This window comes from Hippocampus guttulatus, chromosome 2 (assembly GCF_054856545.1).
Source record: "Hippocampus guttulatus isolate MCC_2025c chromosome 2, RoL_Hgut_1.0, whole genome shotgun sequence".
Classification (NCBI taxonomy): domain Eukaryota; kingdom Metazoa; phylum Chordata; class Actinopteri; order Syngnathiformes; family Syngnathidae; genus Hippocampus; species Hippocampus guttulatus.
In genome coordinates this window covers 26,119,849-26,141,925 of record NC_141262.1, presented here as the reverse complement: position 1 = coordinate 26,141,925, position 22,077 = coordinate 26,119,849, and the positions used below count along the sequence as shown (strand labels likewise).

The following is a 22,077-nucleotide window of genomic DNA, read 5'->3' as shown; positions in this document are numbered from 1 at the left end:
CACTTCCGTAAAGCTTTTATTTTGATGCAATTTACCGGATGTTTCCCACCTCAATCACACTGTCCTCACAGCCGCAGAGGACAAGAATCTGGCAGCTGCGTTTTGATGATGGCGCTCACCGGGTTGTTACTGTTGGAGCTGGTCCTGTACGCCTGCTGCTTCGTCTGCGGAATTGTCACCGCCGCGTCCCTCACCGTCGTCCAGGTGACTTGACAGACCGATCAACAAGCCGTCTACAATTTTGAAACTACCTACAAATGTGCATTCTCACCACCCCCTTCCGGGTAAAAGTTACCTTGATCGAAAGTTCTGAGAAAAGCCCCCCAAACCAGCCAAGGTATCGTAAATTTTCTTCTCACCCCGTAGCATTTATTTTTCAAGATTGAGCGTCATAACAACAGTCATGGGTTCAGATCCAATCATGTGACCACAGGGTACTCGTGGCCCATTATGCTGGACCGTGCAACATCCCACCATCAGAAAACGTTCAGATGCTGCCGTTTCTCCCCAAATAATAAAATTACAGGCCCACAGGAAGGCGAAAAAAATCGAAACAGGTCTCATTGTAGTAATAATATAATAATACATTTAATTTTGAAAGCGCTTTTCATCGTATTCAAAGACGCATTACAAGAGTTTAAAACACGAGATAAAAATGCACACGTTCAAGCCAAGTGTACATGATTTAAAACACACACATTTAGAAGAAGAAAAACAAAACAGAAATGGGTGAAAGAGATTAAAAGGTGTTGAAAGCATTGCGGAACAGGTGAGTTTTAAGAGATGATTTGAAGGATTGGAGGTCAGTACAGTTGCGAATGTGTTGTGGTTGAGAGTTCCAGAGGGTTATGGCAGCGACAGATAAGGCAAACAAACTTAATTTTAAGTCGCACACCTGAAAAGTGCTTTGTCAAACGTCAGAGTCACATAGTGATTGAATAAAAATACAGTGTAGCCCCAGAACCCAGCTAACCAATTTCGGATGATAAAAAAATATATAAAAATTTTTTTCAAAACACATTAGGACAAAATGATGTTCTAAAGGTAAAAACAACAACAACAACACACACACACAGTACAAAAAAAGGTAACAAAGGGGGAGAAGATGACATCACATAAAAAGTAGAGGAATCCAATGGACTGATGCAAAAAAGTTATATGATGTCATCCAACGAACTAGGACCATACTAACCACACAAATATTCGAAGTGGAAAAAAACTGTTCTACCTGGACCTTTACACTTGAAGCTCGAAGCATAAGTCTGTACTTTAGATGAAATACCAGGTGTGCCAAAGAAATGTTTACAATGGGTGTCCAAACTTTTTTGTTTGGGGGCTGCATAAAAGTGGACAACTTTCTGAAACTCACTAAAATCACTCAAGAAAGCAAATATATATTGTTTGTATTGTCTCGTTCATTTCTTTCTGTGAAAGGCATTAAGGCAAACTGTAGTAAGGTGACCATTTTTCAGTTACTTGAGGATCCTTAACGTGACGTCTTCATAAATCGGCCACAGAGCACAAAGTGGAAGAAAATATTTTTGCCTCTAAAATTGAATGATCTTTATTCACTACAGTGTTTTGAAGATCGTGTTATTCTTTATTAATGGTTTATTTGTATCTTTGAATATAGCTGAAAATTCTAAAAACTACACCCTCCCTTCTCACTCTGCCCGCACCTTCACCTTTTTTTTAAACTAACCTTGTGGCCCATGCCAAATGTTATTTTCAGTATCATCTATTTGGTTTACAAACTCTTCCAGGGTAATTTTGGAGGCTTGTGCATGCTCTACGGACTTGTGAGCTACAACGCAACAGAAAGCATCATTGGGGTTCAGGTGTCCAGCTCCGCTTCCGTGTGCTACTTTGTCTCGGCCATATCGATCATGGTGGCTGTGCTCTGCTTCTCGCTGTCTCTGTACTGGTTATATGCCATCTTCATCGACGGTGACGTTCAGAGGTAATGAAAAAACCCCTTACATGTACGTGTGTGTATACGTGTGTATGCATGTGTCTCGATAGAGGGGTACCACTGATGAACCGCGATATAGCGGGGGTACCACTGTCCACATATCTGTCTGTGAACGCAGGGGGCATGTGTGGATGAATGCGGCGGTGGTCATGTGCGGCGTCTTCCTCTTCTTCCTGCTCATCTCAGGCTTCGTGCTCAAGATCGGACGAGATGTGCTTTGCAACTCGGTGATGCACGGTGTTCCCAACATCACCAGGTAGTCTGCACGCTGACATTTTGCCAAGGGATATTACAGATGAATAATATATTTCTGTCGGATGCACGTGAAGCTGCGAGGGAGCCCAGACTAAGAAATGGGTCAATCCGATCAAAGGAGACAATTTCTACAGCGGCCTGCAGAAAGCCCAGGTCAGCGTGACGTTCACTCCCCGTTATTGTAATTGCATCACGGCGACCTGCCAATCGGCTGTCCGCTTCCTCTTAAAGACGGCCGTGTGGGTCAACTTCTTCTCTTGGCTCCTCATCGGCGTGCTGGTCATCATTCAGAGGCGCCAGAACTCGCAGTCCAAGGTGATCACAGGAGGTCTGAGCGGGCCGACCGGCGGGCTCTTCGGTGAGGCTGGGGTGACGGCCGCCGAGACAGAGCCCTTTTTCAACCGCCCTGCAAGGCCTCAGTGATGCGGCGATGAACACACACATGCTTTTTTTTTTGTAGTGACTGTTTGTATGCACTTAAACCCACACCTATTGGCTACACAAGTGTTTTAAATGTATTTGATGAGTCTGGCAAGTGATATTTTGAACATAATCACTGTAAAATGTCAAATCTACAGGTATGTCCTTTGACCTTTTGTTTCATTTCATTGAGTACATTTTCAACTCACAACGCACTCTTTATTTTGACATCAAACCATGTAAGGAATCTTTCTCGACATTAGTTGCCAGATGAAAAATGGCATTTGTCTCCGTTTGACTGTCCAGAAGTTTGGGCGTTGCTGATTTGCAATCAGTTGTGTCATCAACATTCCATGAGAGTATTTTGAGTGTAGAGGATTTCTAAAACCATTTTTAACTCGCTGGCCGTATGAGCAATTTTGACTTGGGAGTGCAAAAAGGAGATACTAGCGCTGTATGGTGACATCGACTAACCTCACTATGCAAGCAGTAATTTAGATAGTAAGTATTCTTCAATGAAGAGACTACAAGTTGTTTATCGCCACCCGCAGTTAACTCTCACTGTCAAGTAGAACTTCAAACAGAGTTACATGGCGTGTATTTCAAACGTTTACGTATTTTAGCCTTTAGTTTGATAGCTTAATGTTAGTTCGGAATGCTATCGGCACGCCTTACAATTAGCATCTATGTGGCCGTAGTATAACGTGGTAAATTGAACACAAGCACACAGCAACCCAGACTATATAATATTGCTCAGTCATACATCTTTTAGCTTCTGCGAAGAACTTTTTTTAAAAATAATCTTTATTGAACAAGTCATAATACAATTCTGAGTAAATCTGCGAAGAGCAGCTCATGCGACTGCCGAGGAGTTGTGACGTCTCCATGTCCTGTATTTTGTCCTATACCGCCCCCACGTGGCCAGAATGAGCAGCACAATGTGCATCGATGAGAATCCTAAAGGCCCCCTCAAAAAAAAAAAGTTGGCCATTCGAAACATGCAAGAGACAATTTGACCTTTAAAATGCAGACATTTTGTGAAATGGAGCTATGTTGAATTTTCTAAGCGGAGGTTTTTATGGAATCGCCATTGCAAGTGTCACGAAGTGGAGCCACAGCCACAGATCAATGGAAATAGATTTAATAAGATTACAGCTGTCATCTCGCGGCTACCTTTCGCTCTCTTTTAAGTGTTTAATCTCTTAGGATTAACAGACGAGTTGGGCGCGGAGGTAAAGCATGCTCACATTACGTTGACACTGAAGACGCCGCGGGACGAGACGCGAGAAAATGAACCGCGCTTCTTCCATGGCCTAAAGAAGCTGTGCATTTCATCTCTCATTTATTATTCAAATACAGCCCCCAGGATTTCCACACAGTAGACCAAAGAACAGCAGCACTCTGGAGCAGACTGAGGAACATCTGGAAATTGAGTCTGAAAAGACAAGTACCAGGCTTGTTATAGATCTGACTCTGGAATCCATGGTAAGTTTACCACATTGGAAAACAAACACCACTGGTAGTTTTCAGCTAAAATAGTCATGTCAGTGGAAACAAATTTTTGAGATTTAAAAAAACAATGTTAGCGCAATAAAGGAAGCAAGTTGTTTTTATCTTTAAAATGGGGTTTTCATGCAAGGGACTGGACAACAGTTCCATAAACTTGCATTTCTTTGTTGTGAAATAAGGGAAAGCCAATTTTCACAACAGCAAAGGTGAACATTTTTACTTGACCTACCCAACTTCAAATGTTATCAAAATGTGTTGCTTTGAATTCTTTTACAGTGCATTATTACACTTCCAGTACCTGTATACCAAGCACTTACTATTCATGTGTTATGTTTTATTATTTTTGATTACACATATTTTTTAAAACTATCAAGATACAAACTGTACAAAATATGAAACATACATTTTGAAGAGATAATTGGACAATTGAAAGGAAAATAAAGGCAGTACAACTGGTAAGCAGAATTGGGCTTACACAATGGTACGTCTACAATCGCTAATCATCATTAGCGAATTTCATACAGCCTATCGCTGCTTGTTAGAACATATTGTCATGCACCCACAACTTTATTCAACAAACAGTAAGACAATAAGCACATAATAGGCACATTCAACACGCAGACTGGCTAACCTGAGCGAACAACAGTCTACTACACTCGCTGACGCACTTGTCACTCAAAGCCATAAACACTCAAAGTCACAGACACGACAGTGTAGAATGTAAGGATGGTGACTCCAAATAATGCCTGCCCGTCACATCCATATTTTGTTTTGGTATTGTTGTTTGGAAATGCAAAAGCAATTTTAATCTGATGATTTGAATAACCGATTTTAAAAGCAATTTTTTCAGGTGCTTTTAAAACCTTGACTACACAACAAGCCATTATCCACAATTCCACCCTCAGAGAATTATCTGGACTGCCACCCTGACCTTTAAATTATGCATTCCCTCCTGACCAGGAAATGTCGCAAGACCAGTTTGACTCGGTGGCGGTGAGCGTGGAGTCGCTGCTGCGCGACGCCAATCGGATGCAGACGCAGTGCCGCGAGCGCAGCGAGCAACTGTCGCTGGCCGCCACGCAGCTGCGGGTGGAGTCGTCGGCGCTGCGGCAGCAGTGCGAGGCCTCGCAGCTGGACATGGCGCACATACGCCGCCAGCTAGATGAGCTGATGGAGACCAAGTTGGCCTTCGAGGCCCGCGAGAGGCAGGCGCGCAAACTCAGCAAACAGCTTTGAGGAGGAAAGAAATAAGCACTCATCAAATTGAAATGGTGTACCTTTGTTTCATTTTCAGATCTGCTTGTTTTGAAAGAATTTGAATCATTATTTATTTGCAGCACTGTTAATAAAGTGATTTGGGATCATAATTTGTTAGATTGATGAGAAGATTACAAAAGAGCTTCAACAGCTGAGACTTTAAAGGTTGCTAGAGAGCAAGGTCCCGGTGCTATTGTCAATCATGGGAGTTAGCTAGCTGCTAAACATCAGTAAATTCAGATAAAGTTGTTTTGCTCCAAACAACTGCGCATCCCGTTTATCCCCCCCCCCCCCATCCCGCGTCATCAATTTAACAGACACTTAACCCTAGTCGAGGCCGCTAATCAGATCCGAGCACGCCAGTACGATGAACCAATAGCGAACAAGATGGCGATCGCGTCGGTAACCAATGACACGCCTCAAAAACGTTTTGCCGCCTCTGTATCCGGAAGTACCAAGAAATGTTAATAATACAATTGTACTTAAATGTATGCCTTTCGCAGTATTAATTATTACATGTGTTTCTGTATTACGCTTTCAAACTCATAAATTTCGGCTGAATTATCTCTTCCCAATTCTGTATGTGGATGCAAGACAGTATAATTGACCACCAGGTGACGCTAATTTACTGCATGTGTCCAGGGATCCAAGTGACTAAGGCATGAGTCAAGATTTCAGTTTTACATGTTTTTATTAAAGTTGCATAAAAGTGTAACAAAAGTGGACAAAAACAATTCCTGTTGTTGATATTGCTACATTTGTTTGTTGGCTTGATTCAATCGTCCAAAAAAAAGCACATGCTTCTTTCTGCACTGTTTAGCTCTTGTATTTAGCCTCAATGCCAATAATCAGTAGATTGATTTTTTTTTTTTTGCAATTTTCTCCAACAGTAAAAAAAAAAAAAAAATCTGAACAGTCTAAAAAGGTATGTGACTCTGGTTGACCTTGCCTCTTCTTGTAGTACAATCTTAGTTTCCTGCAAACAGTGCCGGTTTGGGTATGACACAAGGACAGCCAAAGGAATTAGCATCTGATTGGATTTTTGTTTGTGTAAATCCATGACCTAGCATGAAAGACGTTTCATGATCGCATTAAAAACAGACCAGTATTCAAATGGTAAATTTCAAGAACAATATCACTGTATCAAGGGCTAAGTATTAAACACTCACTTCTAAAAATAACAATAAAAAAGCCAAAACATATGAATATCATTTGTTTAAAAAAAAAGCTCAGTAACACACTTTACACCTTAAAAAAAAGTCCTCCATTTATTTGGTTTGTGTAACATAAATAATACCTAAGGCAACATCTGTTTCTTAAAGAAAAGAAAGCGTGAAAAGAAGCAAGCGGATGAAAATGGAGGAGAGCGAGGACACGAATGAGACGGCGCGCACACATGATTGCGTTGTCCTGCTGCCGCCGCCACAGGTGCTGGCGATTGGTCACAGGAATCACAGCAAAACGTTTGTGCTTCTCCTATTGGCCACCGATCACTCTCTGGACCGAACGGGCATGAGATTCGAGACAAATGGCTCATTCTCTGATGTAACTGGCAGCTGCAGCTAGAAACGCAGCTGAGAGACAGCTGTGTAGATTCATGCTTTTCCAGTCCTCAATTTTGACGGTGTGGGTGAAGGGTTGGGTGGGGTGGGGTGGGGGGTTGTGTTCAAAATTGAACCTTTGCTAACACCCGTCACGCGATTGGTGACTTTGATGACATCATGAAATCCCGACACAGCTCTGGTGACACTTCCCAACTTCACGTGACCGCAACGAGCTGAGCACAAAAGAATGAAGTGGGCTGAAAATGGCCAGAAAGGGAACAAGAGCAGCAGCAAGAAAAAGGAATAAAGAGTGACATAGAAGAGTATTATAATTAGAAAAACAACAAGGCAGCTTCGTTGAGGGACTGCAAGACAGAGTGACCCGCCCAAAAAAAAATCAACTAAAAGAGGAACCAGTCCTTTACTAAAAATTAACTCTCATAAAGAACAGCAGAAAAAAAACTGTCAAATGAAGAAAACGTGCTGTGATGATTGTAACATTTAGCAACCAGAATATGCGCGAGCCCACTGCATATTAGAGGGCAGAAAAACACACTGGAATTTAAGAAAACCTACTTTAGCCACATCTACAGTACGATCTTTTTCTTTTTTTCCTTTTTTTCGATTGACGCTGGTCTAAAAATACACCGTGTATAATTGTTGATGGTCAGAGTGCAGATTTTTTTTTCAGCAGTCTTTCAATGCAGTAAATGCGGTAAAAAGGAGGCATTGGTGGTGTACAGTAAAGATCACCCCTAAACTCTGCAAGGACTTCCGTAGAAAAACGACCTCCAAAACAAAGCAGACGGTGAACTTTTTGACTAAACCCCTGACCTGCCGAGTAAAATATGACTAGTCTTCCCTTAAACTCCAGCACTTGATGACTTGAGTGACAAAACGGGTGAGAAGGGTGGGTGCGAGGAAGACGAGAGGTGGCTGATGAACGAAGGACGATGGAAGGGAGGGATGCCATCATTTTTTCTGAGGCGTGGAAAGCTTCTGCATCCCTCGGATCTTGTCCAGGAGCTCGGAGATGAAATCCTACGTCATAGACGACACACTTGAGCCAAACCCGGTAGGAAAGAAAACATTCGAAACAAGAGGGACGGTGTTCTTACCTCAGTGGGTTTAAAGCAGTCCACCAGTAAGTCCTGCGAAACAGGAATGGATCCATTTTAGCTCCGGATGCACTTTAAAATGAGTTCAAAATGAGAGTTGCCCAAGTCTGGTTCGACAAGCTTTGCAGAAGCCTGGTACCGATCTTGATCATTTGAATCAGGTGTGATGGAGGAGGGAGACATCTAAAACAGGCTGGATAAGGGCTCTCGGGGACCGGACTTGGGCACCCCTGGTATCAAACCACCCTGATCGTAGTCCTACCTTGACCCTGGCGGCCCGCTCCACATCACTGGGCATATCCAGCAGTTCATCCACATCGATCTCAAGTTCTGGGATGGCCTCCTCCTGGGGAGAAAGTGAGCGAGGGAACACCACCATCAATCAAGGCTTTCATTAAAAAAAATAAAAAATAAAAAAGTGTTACCACACTGTCAAATGGACAAGTTGTGTATTTTGCGGCTAAAACAGTCATTTAAGTTGGAACGATTTTAATTCGCGCAACAAAGCAAGCCAATTTTCACAACAATAATACTTAAAATAGTTGAATTGCCCAACTTAAAATTGTTTGTTGGCTGAAAGTTTTGAGTTCACCCAACTTTTTTTTTAACAGTATAAAACTAGAAGAGGAGGAGCGTGCATAATGTCATCAGCCTTTTCTAATTTTAGCCTGTCTAAAGTGTCATGAATGTTGCTCATACCAAAACTGTCTGTGTGCTTGACTAAAAATGCAGCAGTTCAGTCATTTGTGGCCTTCCTCCCAAAACTGAGCTGCCGAATGTAACCTCTAGAGGGAGACATTCTTCCAAAAGTAACAACGATAGAGAAACAAACAATCGACGAGCTCAACGAAAGGTAAAGAAAACTAATAATAAACCAGACACACAAATCACTCAAACGCTCTCTCGCGGTCTTTCTTTGAACGTTGTTTCCCCACTTTTGGCTTGGGCTGAACGATTTTGAAAAATAACATCGATCAACATCGTTTTACTATTTCTATTTTTTTTTTATCAGCGATGCAACTCACTTTTCCAAATTTTTTTTTTGCGCTTTTTCAAAATTTGCCCTCGTTTCTCCTCCAACAAATCAGGTCTTCATCATAATACATTTTTTAATAAGAATTATAATAATAGAATAACAACAATACAATAAGTAATATAAGAAAAGATAAGATAAGAAAACCTTTATTAGTCTCGCAATGGAGAAATTCCCGATTCACAGCAGCAAAGTTATGAAAGGAAGAAGTAGAACAACAAAATATAGGAGCTGCTGGAAAGGCAGCCACTCACGCGGCGCCATTTTGAAGTCAAAATAACAAAAATAACACAACACAACACATAGGACACAGACAGTCGTGCAATCTTCACCACTTTTCTGCATACACTTTGTTGTCTGAAGCAGTTATAGATGAAAGAGGAAAAGATCAAAGTGTCCTTTCACCAGTGGATCATATAGCCTAATATATTTAGTAATATTTATGAAGGGTTCCGTTCAGCAACAGGTGGAATATTTTTCCGAAACGTCCGCATTTGATGTTTTTGCCTTATATTATTGACGTGGTTCTCCAGGATTCTGGCATCTCTCAGCTTCTCCCTCAGCCCGAGAGGCCCGCACCAGCTGTCTGTGCACCTGCCCACTACCCCGAAACAAACCCAACACTGCTCCTTGTGTGTCACATGAATCCACTCGTCATTCTTTTATGAATATATCATGAAGACAAATTTTCACTCAAGCACACCCAGACAGGTTGGTGTCACGCTCACAAAAAAAAAAAGAGAAAAATGGTATCCAAGTGCTACTCTGGAAGGCAATAAATAGGCATTTGCTTCTTTTTCCTTTGTGTCCGTCTACCCATTTCCAAATCCAGCAAGTACAACTTGAAATCTATTGGAGAGCCTGCGTGAAATCAGGGAGCCTGAGGCGGGATAGCTTGCAACAGTCTGCAGGAGAAACAAAGAAAAGATCCACAAGGGAAGATTCCCAAAACACTCCCTCTGACTGACTTTTAGTCTGCTTCCCTCGAGCGCCCTTTGTGCTGCTTTGCAGGCGATTGACTCACAGATTGCTGACAGAAATTTGCACACTTCAGCAGTTTAAAAAAAAAAAAAAAAAAACGTACACCAAGAAAAAATATTAAGAAATAAAATTTGCAAGCCAGGAAGCCGTTATGGAGATTAGTTTATATCCTGTTTGGCAACCTTGTCAAACTTTGCCAAACACGCCTGACAGCTTAGTGAAGGCGTCTTATTTCATGAACTGACGGGTATTAAAGAGAATATTTGCAAGGAGGAATTTCAAGGCACTCCATTAAGCTCTTTATTTCATGTGCAGAAGGGGAATTTATTGAAGCTACAAAACACGTTAAGAATGAATATTGCACTTCGTATGAGGATCACTTGCGCTACGAGGGCTCCCTCTAGTGGTGTACGAAAAAATCACGCAATTAAGTGTTCAAACTGGATTTTAAACATTTATAAATACACTTTTGATGAATAAAACCTCTCTGCCGTGTTATTTGTGCGGTGGTGGTCAATGTAAAAACTTTTGAGTACCACTGTGCTCGAGTACTGGATCTCAAACACGTCGTTACTCCGTCGCGGCGGAGGCAAGACATACTTTGAGTCGGCCGGAGGCAGCCGAGTCGCAGCGGGAATGAAAAGTGACGGCGCAGAGCCGTCGTGTCATTGCGCGTGCGTGTCAGTTGCGTGTGTAAAACGATCAGAAAGGCCCAGTTCGGATTTCTCTTGGCGTGTAGTAGAAGCGGCGTCAGTGGCGCACATCTCAAACGCCAGTTACAGTTGAAAAAGAGCAGAGCGCGACACCCGTCATGTACAACACGTTGCATTTAGACTTAAGACACAAAAGTGGATCAGCAGAGACAAACTGCAGGCGCATTTTGCCATACGGTTGATGAAGCAAGTCCGGGTTTTTCAGCCATTTTAACTGGAAAATCCTGATCATGAGTCAGCCAGCCACTCATTTGAGCTCCGAGTGAGCCTGAATGTTGTACACTTTCAACACTGCTGAAAGTGATTCCAAACAGGAATCCCAAATGACTGAATGACTGACTTAATTTTTATTTTACTAATATGAATCACCCAGGTAAATATTCATTTTATCGTTCTATATTGTGATTCCTTGGCGCACGGTGCCACTATACTGTCCAATATGGCGGCAAAAACAAATGCACGCAGGAATAGCCATGCGATGTTCGAAGATCTTTTCAGGGTCGAACATGAGGACAATTCAGGGTCGGACATGAGGACAAATTACCCCCCCCCCCCCCCCCCCCAAAAGGGTGACGCGAGTTTCTCTTGGCTGACATCAAGGTACATTTCATTGACCAAAATAGACTTCAGGACGCTGGCCTCATGCTCGGGATTAGCCTGCTGGCCTGCTGTGCTTCATCAACAGCAACGTTTTGTCGAGCTGAGAGCAAAAGGGGACGAAGGGGGTAGATAGCGGGGTGGGTGAGGACGCGCCAGACAGGGAAGTGATGGCAGGAGGCCGACGGGAAGCAGGAAGGGGTGGAAAAAGTCGGCCGCGTGGCGCTTAAACAATGCCGGTTGTCTCACTTTCCGGCAAACTTTTTCTTCTGCTACCCATCAGCGCCAAACACAGATGTACGATGTTACTTGACCGTAGCTACAAAACACATGTGACAAACACGGGATGCCCCATCCACATGTGACACGGAGACTGAAGTTCAAATTTCTTTTTTTTCCCCTCTTATCTTCCTCTGTGTCTAACAATCCACAATCCAAAATGAACACAATGCACTTTGTGTCAATTAACCAGCTTGAATGTGCTTCCCCCCAACACTTCTTTTTCTTTCATTTACTGGCAGATGAAAGCCAGCCACCACGTTCTGCATTTGGTCTGTAAGCGTCCAAAACGGTGTCGTAAGTCCGTCCCAACCGTCCCTCATGCGCTCCGACACGGCTTTCACACAAGCTATTTCGGTTCAACTCAGCTCACGCGTCATCGAGTGCCTTTATGTCCTAAAAAAAAAAAAAAACTCACCTAAAACAACACAAAGCTCGCATTCAATGCAGCCTGCCGGAGCCTCGCAGCAACATCAGGGCAGATAAAAAATGCAAACAGGCCTCCAGAGCCTCTTGAATGTCATGGACGTGTCCCACGCAGGGCCAAACCACAAAGGCTGCCTGCCGTTAAGCATGCCAGGAAACATTTGTCGCCATACTCGGAGAGTGCAGGCAATGTGTTGCTTTTTCAACATAAATAACTCACTTTAGAGCACTGCGGTCGCCCAAAAATACAAATCTCTTCCACTACCAGCCGTCAAATTTGAGTACAAAAACATTTTTTGTCAACCATCGATGGTTGAATGAAATGATGCCCAAAGTCATCGCTGCTCCATGTAATGGTTGAATGATTCAGCTTTTATTTTTTCTTTGGCCTGGCCCAGTGATTCGCTTTTTTTTTTTTTTGGTAATATTTACTTAACGTGAGTATGTGTGTGCATGCATGCGTGTGTTTGACTGAGCATGTTAGCCAGGCAGCCCTCAGGGTGACATCCACCGCACCAAAGCAGGGAGGACACATTCTGTCCAGCACACCATACCGATATTTTCTAAGCAGCTCGCAACATTTTAGAAAAAAGAAAAATGGCCAATTTGTTGCGAGGAACAGTGTAGATTGATGTCCAAACCATGACCCAATTTCCCCCATTCATTCTCACTACAACTGTAACACGGAGATTGAAATAGAAATGCACACAAACAAGGATTAATGCCGATTATCATTATGTCACCAGTGGCGACACAGCCGAAGGTTTCGAATTGTGATTTGGTGACTGTTTGGATGCAATGTCTGAGCGATTTCCTTGAACCCATCACACTTGGCTGACAGGCTGGCCCGTGTGACACGAGAGAAAATGACAAGCTCGTCAAGTCGAGCCAGTACTTGAAACGCAACACTGGAAAGAGTGAAGTCACCGGTGCGCGCAGCTCGACGCGGCCAACACCGGCATTTTGACAAACAACCCAGCCCGGGTCAAGAGAAGAAAATCATGCAGTGCATTTAGGATCCCACCAAAAGCGTATATTCAACTCCGACTCGTTTCAAGACAAGCAGCAGTTTGGCAGAGGGTAATTTTTCAAAATAGAGGCTTCAGGATGTTTTAATGCCACTCCAGTTGACGTTTACTGTCACACCACACACAGAGTAAACTAAAAAGAGCTACATGTTGTGTGTATTTAAAACAACCACATAACTTTCCATTGGAAGCTAACTGTAGTTCAGTGCTAACACAGATTGGGAAAAGCCACAGACAGGCTAATGAATAGCATCTAGATGGCACCGTTATAATGCTGAACACAAGCGGTACAGCAACATATGTAGACAGATAATATAAACACACTCACGGGCATATGTGGCGTGTGCGTGTGTGTGTGTGTGTGTGTGTGTGTGTGTGTGTGTGTGTGTGTGTGTGTGCTAGCTACTAGAAAGAGAGGAAGAGAGAGATGTGGGATGTGCAACTTGCCACATAAAACAATTCGATTCGATTTTCGATACCTAGAGTGTGACAGGATTCGGTTCAACAAACGTACGGCTCAGTTCTGGAAGGTATGATGCAATGCCTTTTCTGTTTTTTTTTTTTTTTAATTTTACATACATTTGAATGAACTTGTCAGTACTGTAAATGTGGCATTTCCTTCAAAGATATATCCCTCCAAGTACGACGATTTGATTCGATTCAATTCGATACACTCGAAACTTCACCGCTTATCCTGACGTGGCTCGCGGGCGTGCTGGAGCCTATCCCAGCTGTTTTCGGGCAGTAGGCGGGGTACACACTACGCTGGCTGCCAGCCAAGCGCAGGGCACGCAAAGACAAACAACCACTCACAAACACAATGACAGTCACACCTAGAGACGATTTAGAGACTTCCATTAGCCTGCCCTGCATGTTTTTGGAATGTGGGAGGATACCTGAGTACCTGGAGAAAACCCACGTACTCATAGGAGAGCATGCTAACTCCACACAGGAAGTCTGGAATCGAACCCTGGACCTCTGCACTGTGAGGCGGACGTGATATAAAATTGTGATCTTCCTTTACAGTACTGACAATTATGTCTCATGAGTCATAGGGAAAATGCAGTGGGTTGTTTTATACTTGTTGTCGGGTACTTCTTCACTTGGTCTCTCTTCCTGTCTAAACATCCCGCTTAATGACTCACATCCCTTGTTTTCCATCTTTCTCGCTATTCCTCAATCTCTGCATTTGTTGCGCTAGCTCACAAACCTTACTCAAGGAATCCACACACTCTTAGTCACCTACACTCCTTGTGAGTCCTCCATTTCAAAACACACCACACACTGACTCACCCCACGCCATCATTCAACTGGAACCGTGTGCACTGCATGGAGCCACGTGTAAACCATTAACACAAATGTGTGTGTCTTCGTGAGGGTGGGCGTCTTTGCTTGCAGGAACACACTGGGGTCTTTCACTTCCCGGTGTGCAACAACCGCGTTTTGTTGTAACCCTTTTTTGGCCCGCCGAGTCAATCACTGTGTATTCACGTGTTAAGTTTAAGGCAACTCGGCATGTCGTGTGGTTCCGTGTGTTTTTGTGTGAGGACGGTTTTGGCCTTCCTAGACACCACGTCTGTATTGGAGACGTGGCATAATTAAGTTAATTAAGATTAAAATCAACAGTCTTCTTGTGATCTAAATGGGGCCAATTACGTCGGCTCAGGAAGAGGAAACAAAACGTCATTCTTGTGTTAATCACTTGTGAAACGCTGACTATCGTACAATAACAATGTGAGTAATACCGCCATTCTTTATGCTGAAATTGTTTCAAATCAATTCACACAATGTCACTCCTGACTCAAGAAACTGCCACAAGTCATGTTAGCTAATGTTAACATGCTAGCGTAGCATCGTGTTGGATGACTTCATTCGCAACAGTCCGCACATTTTACTTCCACATCGGAATACCTGAATGATAATGACGGTACTGCCTTGATGTCTGAATGCCCAGTTTATTGATAAATGATATTTTAATGGGCAAAATTGATTATACGAGTACTTTTAGTTACACGCTTGTTAAAGGTATAAAGCTATAATCCTGAAAGATCAGTCGGACAGGAGGTGGGTGACTTTTGTTTCCTTTTTTTTTAAAGGGAGACGTGACTAAAGGGGTAGAACATGAACACGCCTGGTTGCCATGGTGCTAGTCTCTCTCCTCTTCACAATGATGAAGCAGGTGGCTGGATGAACATCCGACATGTTGGCAGGCAGGAATGCCAGCGCAATTGGCAACCGGTGGCTTTCTTTCAAGGAGTTATTTGAAGGAGGAACATTCCCAAATCCCTTTTGGAATCAACTCCAAGCCTTTTTTTTTTTTTAAATATATCAATCGTCGAAATAGCCTCTGTCAAACCCTAATAAGGACGCACGTGGCTAACAAAAGGGGAGGAAGACGAACGTGCCAGGGTTCTCCTCATATCCGCTGCGAGCTCAAGCAGCCTCTCTGGTTGCGCTGCTTCACAGCTCGTGCTGAAAAGAAACCGCAAGCAGCTTCTTGTACGTGACAAATGTTGAGTAACTCAATGAGGACAAAGGATTTTCTCCTAGACTTATTCCCTTGGACGAGAATCCTAAATTCTCCGAGTGTTCTTCACCCACTGCCGCAACCCCCCCCCCCCCCCCCCCCACACACACACACTGGTATCGGGGCTCCTAAAGGAACCAAGACTCCAACATAACCCATTTGCCCTTATTTGCATTTTAGTCATTGAGTTGTCCTGTTGCAGGAACTTTCTTGCTCGAACAAAGTTCCAGCCCCATTCTGTGTGATATCGCTGGATGAGACGGACCAATTTCATTGTTCGTGGTCAGCTCACCCACTTGGACTCAGTCCATGTCGGTCAGATCACCAGCTTGCCAGCTTGCTTCATTAAACTTGCATCCCACTTGACCCTTCATTTTTCTTGCTGAAGAAAAGACTGAAGGGAGAACCCCACAAAAACAAACAAGAACTGACAGAGGATGCAGTAAAGGCCCGGAAAAGCATTTCAAATGAAGAACCCAACAGTCTGGTGATGTCTTTGGGTTGTAGGGTTGATGCCGTTTTTGCAAGTAAGGGTTACCCCTCCAAATATTAAACTTTCCGTTCATCTAATAATGTCCGTGCTAATACGTTAGCTTACGGTACTTGAAAAATGAGTGGCTTGAAACTAAAGATGCTCCGTCCTGGGTTGCTTCACACATTTACATGTCAATCCCATGAAATCTAAACCGGAATTATAAACATCCGTTTGACATTCATCTTTTGATCGGAAATCCAAATGTCTTCAGCATATAACAAAAAGAAAGGAATTGAGCTTGCCGCTCCAATACTTTTGGATGGGACTGTAAATAAGGTCCAGTGAGGCAGTGTTGCCCGACCTTGATTTAACCAAGTCACGGGAATCACTGCATGTCTTTGAGCCTTCTGGATAAACAACCTCAATGGCCTCTGACCTGACAAACGCTCAGAAATTCCAACAGACTCACTCCAAATCCCGTCTTCCCCGAAGGATGCAAGGCAAACTGTTGAGGCTTCAACCACCCACAGATTTCCCCTTATCTTCCCCAACCAATAGTTTTTGTCCATGTACTTTTTATTCTGCCTATCTGAGTTTCAGACGTGCATCTGAAATCCATTATTGGCAGACAGTCAAAGCACATTGATCTCAAAATCCTCTGCGGGTCACTTAATCACCTTAAGTGGTGTTTAGATTCCCCCTGACACTTTCTGGCCGTTGGATAGGCCACACAACAACGGAATATAGGCAGGATCCATGTTAACCAGGTGTGCCCCCCCCCCCCCTCACTGTCGCTCTTGAGGGAAAACTCCCAACCTGCTAAGCATTCTTCACGCTAGGAATAGCATGTGGGTCATTGCCAGCTCAGTGAAGTTGACATGAGCTTCCGAGCTTACCAGCGACTGAAGGTTACGACACCAGCGTGGCTTTGATGGGCTTTTCGAGTGGGCCCCTCACAGGAAGCCCCCTCTCACCACCACAACCACCGCCACCGTTTTCACATATTTCCTGTCTGGCTAAACTTGCAGGTTTAAAAGTGTGGCTTGCTTTGGGGTCTGAAAGTGGAGAAAAAATATTTTGCAAAGATCATATTTGCAGTACAGGAAGGATATTGCACAGGTGTGCTTTAAAGATCTCTCAGCCAATGAGATGGCAGAGCAGCCTCCCCTTCTCGGGGCTTGCCTATAAAGGCGACATGAGCTATGAATAGCCAACCTGGAGTTGCACGCCCGGGTACATGAGTTGATTGTGTTTCATTCATTCCCCTTGGTTAGTCGTTGCTACAATCCCCTCATGCACACGACCCTGACTCTATAAAAGCAAAAGAGGCCACATGATCGGTGACAAAAAGGGCCTACTGTGTGTTACTTAGCAGGACTGCCCGATCGATCGGTTCGATCGGCGGGTGTTTTACAATGCCGTGACTGTACCTCGCAGTCGTAGAGGTCCGTTAGCTGGTCGATGATCCACTCCTCCAAGTTGAGTCTTTTCCTCAGTTCCTTGCGGTCGTATTTGACGGTGACGCGTCCTTGTTTGCGAACGGGGGTCTCGGGCTCCTCCGTGGTGCCGGCCGGCGTCTGGAAATACACCCGGGGCTGAGGGCTCGTCTCCGGGCTCGTGACGGCCGCCATGCTCGCTCGGTTCGGCGGAGGGGTTGACGAGAGAGATCCGATGCAACCCCCCGGGCCGGAGGTGCAAAAAAGAAGGGGGTTGGGGGGGGGGTGGACAAACACGAGGCGATCGACGCTCGATTATCGTCCTTCTAAGCGAGATGTAGTGTAATATCCTGCTGAAATGAGGAGCTGCCTTTGTTGTCCGAGCTGCAGAAGAAACGCTCCCACGTACAAATGAGTAACCGGCTTATTGGCCTATTTACAGCACACAACACTCAGCTTACATAAAAAAAGGAAGGCAGTCAACTCTTCTTTATCCAGTACAAAGAGAAAGCCAACGTCCCCGTTGCTCTGTTTCTCCCTCTCTCCCTCTCTCTCTTTCTCCCTCTTTCCTCTCCACGCGTCCCCTGGAGATGTGTGCGTGTGTCTGTGTGTGTGTGTTTTTCGTTCTCCGGATGGACAAGAGCGCAACTGACGTAGCCCAGACAGAAAAAGGAATCGACTATAAATGTGGACTTTTTGTCTCCTCCTTCTAAGTCAGTCCACACCCACTCGTAGGCATCGTGGACCCCCTTTTTTTTACCCACACCAGATTTCAGACACAAATCAACATTCGCACCCCCACTGCGAAAAAAAAGCTTACTTGGAATTTCGTAATCTCAGACAGTTTACACTTACTTATCACCAGTGTGAATCGTCGAGCGAGACACATTTTACCTACAATGCACAGCGCTCACGTGCCCCGGGGGTTTCGCTGCCACACAAGCATTTCCTTTGGTGATGCCTAAACCGAGAGCTCTGTTGTCAGTCCTAGTGTCAAAGCAGTAAGTATATCATAATCTAACGACAGCCAACGCATTAAAAAGTCTGTACTTTTTCCAGTGTAGAATTTCCGCCACCCAGGTCATGGTAATCTAAAACAAAAACAAAAAAATTGAATCAATGCAACTGGATTCTTTCTGGTTATTAAAGACGTTTCACCTTTAATCCAAAAGGCTTCTTCAGTTCCAATTTTGAGGTGTTACGGGAAAATACTTTTGCATTAATTAAAGGTGGAATGTCAAACAAAACCACAATGATCAAGGCAGAATTGTTTTGATACAGCTCCTGTACTTGGAACTCAAAGGTGTACCCAATGACTTGACCTGTGCGGTATGCTAATACTGTTTTGCCGTACCAAAAAAATAATAATTGCATCTCCACGTTTAGTCGGTGAAGTTGCCGTAGTAGACGTCAATTATTTATTGAGTATGTCTGAAACTTACGGTTGGGCGAGCACAAACGTGTACTTACATTGGGGGAGGGATAAAATCGACGTACAAAGCTATTTTTAAACAAGCCACATCTGCTGCAGTCATCTCACTTGTCGTACTAAAATCCGTCATTTGTAGAGTTGTAAAGTCAAAGAATAATCTTGTGCATCTCTTTTAGATTCCTCTTGTTGACGTTTTGCATATTTGATTGGGCCAAACAGGAATACAGTACTTGGTGAATGCTATTTTTTCCCCAGTTGCATTGAAAACTGAGGCGTCGTTTTAAGAGTCTTTCTACCACAAGAGAGCGCCGTCGAGCAATGGAGGCCTTTTACCAGATAAAAAGAAGTCATTCAAATCTGAGTACACGGAATGATCCTTAATTCACTTTTTTCTACTTTCACAATCCATGCTTGACTTTAGGCTTTACATTGTTTCGAGAATTACTTTGCAGAATCGATGACTTTCTGTTTGAATTCAAGACAGAAAGCAAAGTGACCCGACTTTTGCGGGATATAAGACGCTGTTCGGTTGATTTATTTTCATGCTTTGATTTGCGAACTCTAATTTGAGACGTGTGCTCTGTACGGGCGACTCAATCCCTGTCGAACCTCATCACACCAATAGGGGATGCGTGCTGAGTGCATTGTCGGTAGATACCGCTAGATGGCAGTGTAAGCTCAACCACTGGCAGTTTTTAACCGTTTCAAAGCGTGTGTGTGTGGGGGGGGGGGGGGGGGGGGTGTAAAGACTGAATACGTCTGTCTCCACACAATGTGTCTTTGTGGCTCCTCCTTGGCCCCGTTGGGAGGAAAAATCCGCCTGTCGCTGGACTCCAAGGCATAATAGAGAGAAGTGGTTGAAGGTCTCTCGGGCTCGAGCCAGTCCTGGTTCATTTTTAACATAACACTTTGGGTGACTTTCAAATAGTGAAAGCTGTGCTCCTTTTGTCGCATTGATCACACCAAAATGACTCAAATTTCATTATGTACGTATGCTATCAATTGAATTGATCATGTACATACGGGATATCAGCGAGATGATGCAGGGGGAGAGAGAGGTCAAAAGAGAAAAAAAAACAGAAGAAACAGAATGGGTTGGACCTGCAGTCTATTGAGAGCACAGGTGCTTGCACTTCAACACAAAATAATTGTGATGCGCGTGTGTGTGTATGCCACGGCAACGGCACAATATCCCTGCTTATGCATGTGGCACTCTGCTGTCGAGAGGATGCAAATGTCCATGCTGATTTTGCGCTCTTCATCGCAAATGCCGTATGCTGTATGTTTGTGACGCGTCCAGTCTTCCTTGTCGGGACAAAGAATTAAAAAAAAAAACTCAGCAAAGTCGGCATGCTGCGGCATAGCAGACATTCCATGCCGGGTGTAGTTGGGGAGTCAGAGAAGGGGCGATGGTGGCCAAAAAAAAAAAAAAAATCTATCTAGCCTGTGAGTGTTTAATGTGAGGTTCATGTTGTAATGTTGCCTGGCAGCAGGATTTAGATTGCTTGTGTCTCAGTGTTTTTTTTTTTTTGTCCCAAGAGTATTGAAGGAGCACACGTACCTGTTTGACCCAGCAGCATTTAAAGTCCCTGGAAAGTGAAAATAAATGTCTTCTAAGGTTGCCATACTACAGAAGAGAAGTGTAAGGAGTACATGAACCGAGCCTCCAAAATGATAAATCATTCAAGTTGTTCTCTCCATTCTCCGTGGCGTGCGAGCATTCACAGCTGACAATGTGGCACTCTAAAGCGGCCGTGTGGGCAGAAAAACCGCGGTCCGCTATCTGGCTGTCAAGTTGGAGTTTACAAATGAAAAAAAGGCCGTTGCAGTTCACCCTCTCCAGGTTGAAGCACTGAGAATGAATTGACAAGACTTGAATAAACAGCACATACTTCTCAACCAGAGTGCCTCTCTCGCGCACAGGCCACAAAACTCGTAGTTCATTCATAATAAAATACAAGAGGACACTTGATTCCTAACGCCGTAGTACTCACTCAAGGCACTCAAAAATATCTTATAGAACATGTAAATGTCACGTTGCAGGGTGGTGGTGGACCCCAAAAAAAGCAGGCAGGAGGGAGGAGCAGGGTGTACTTGACAAATTGTGTTTAAAACAAAGAAAACTAAATCCAAAACAAAGTCCAAAGTAACAAACAAAAACCATGACTTAAACAAAAACTATCAATAACCAAAACACTACCAGAACGAACATGACAGCAGCAAAGGATCAGCAAATAAACGAACATGACAGTAGCAAGAGCAAACAATGACCCGACAATGAGTGGTCGGGCTGGGAGTCCTTTTAAAGCCCTAATTACCTAATGACCAACAGGTGTGCACCTGCAGGGGTGGCCCTACAGTGCCACCTGTTGGTCCCAAACCGAATCATGACAGTAAAAATGTGAAAAACTGGTATTTACAGCTTGAACACGGTGAGACATTGAGGGAGTTCATAATTTCACATTCCTGTTTTAGGGAGCGACGTCACAAATGCGTCACGTCACATATTTCAGCGTGTTGATGACTTTGATGCCCATATCACGCTTGAACAGAGAGATTTGCGTTTTCAAGCTGAAAATACAGTCACAATATCGAGTTTTTGGGTATGTTTGATGCAGACTCTGTGCTGTCAACAGAGTGTTATCTAGCTTCAACACTGCAACAGCTTTTATTTTTTTGATTTTACACTCGCCCATTTACGATATGTTTAGTTTCATCCAGAAAAGACTGGTTTCTATTGTATCATCAGGACTAAGTTGAAAAGCCAAACACTTTTTGAAATGAAAAATAATGACGGCAAGTCTAAAAAAAGGTTCTCTTTTATTTTGAATAAAAACAAACATAGTTATTAAATGTAACTGTAACACCGCTAGGCTTTGCAGGTTTTCAAGAATTCTCTTCAAACACGTATCATGTGTTTTGAAGCAAATCTCAGAATTTCCAATCCCGACTGCATCTACTCACAGGGTGACTGAGCACCCTCATGCAAAAGTTGACCTCCAAAAGTCTTGTTTTACTTCTCACACACAACTTGATGTAAAGATATACTCGTGTACGCAACGCCCACTACAGTTC

The 22,077-nt window shown here is 43.7% G+C and overlaps 2 protein-coding genes and 1 long non-coding RNA gene across 4 annotated transcripts; 2 read left to right on the top strand and 1 right to left on the bottom strand.

The window, feature by feature from the left end:
• The first annotated feature begins 55 nt into the window (after positions 1-55).
• Positions 56-2,818, top strand: tmem179ba (transmembrane protein 179Ba). 2 transcript variants are annotated; one of them, XM_086106033.1, is made up of 5 exons: positions 56-204; positions 1,764-1,960; positions 2,091-2,228; positions 2,302-2,380; positions 2,459-2,818. In XM_086106033.1, the coding sequence occupies exons 1-5, from the start codon at positions 106-108 to the stop codon at positions 2,648-2,650; spliced, it is 705 nt and encodes a 234-aa protein (XP_085962159.1). In that variant the 5' UTR covers positions 56-105; the 3' UTR covers positions 2,651-2,818. The 2 variants fall into 2 exon arrangements, with proteins under 2 accessions (XP_085962159.1, XP_085962160.1); XM_086106034.1 differs by lacking the exon at positions 56-204 and adding an exon at positions 205-337.
• Positions 2,819-3,859: 1,041 nt separating this feature from the next.
• Positions 3,860-5,523, top strand: LOC147209267 (uncharacterized). The gene is made up of 2 exons (XR_015100205.1): positions 3,860-4,132; positions 5,117-5,523. It is a non-coding gene; the product is annotated as an uncharacterized LOC147209267 (long non-coding RNA).
• Positions 5,524-6,085: 562 nt separating this feature from the next.
• On the bottom strand, positions 6,086-18,270 carry ppp1r14bb (protein phosphatase 1, regulatory (inhibitor) subunit 14Bb). Its single transcript, XM_086105027.1, has 4 exons — positions 17,565-18,270; positions 8,338-8,421; positions 8,076-8,108; positions 6,086-7,998 (listed from the first exon to the last, which is right to left on the bottom strand). Exons 1-4 carry the CDS (start codon positions 17,763-17,765, stop codon positions 7,930-7,932), a joined length of 387 nt encoding a protein of 128 aa, XP_085961153.1. The 5' UTR covers positions 17,766-18,270; the 3' UTR covers positions 6,086-7,929.
• Between the last annotated feature and the right edge of the window lie 3,807 nt (positions 18,271-22,077).

What these genes read in the sequence shown, in the direction of transcription:
- ppp1r14bb (XM_086105027.1), bottom strand. Translation starts at nt 17,765, where the DNA reads ATGGCGGCCGTCACGAGCCCGGAGACGAGCCCTCAGCCCCGGGTGTAT. An exon ending in CGGACCTCTACGACTGCGAG is followed by an intron (nt 8,422 to 17,564) that starts GTACAGTCACGG and finishes CTTTCTCCCCAG; the next exon opens with GAGGAGGCCATCCCAGAACT. An exon ending in AGCGGGCCGCCAGGGTCAAG is followed by an intron (nt 8,109 to 8,337) that starts GTAGGACTACGA and finishes CCTGTTTCGCAG; the next exon opens with GACTTACTGGTGGACTGCTT.
- tmem179ba (XM_086106033.1), top strand. Translation starts at nt 106, where the DNA reads ATGATGGCGCTCACCGGGTTGTTACTGTTGGAGCTGGTCCTGTACGCC. An exon ending in CGTCCCTCACCGTCGTCCAG is followed by an intron (nt 205 to 1,763) that starts GTGACTTGACAG and finishes AAACTCTTCCAG; the next exon opens with GGTAATTTTGGAGGCTTGTG. An exon ending in ATCGACGGTGACGTTCAGAG is followed by an intron (nt 1,961 to 2,090) that starts GTAATGAAAAAA and finishes CTGTGAACGCAG; the next exon opens with GGGGCATGTGTGGATGAATG.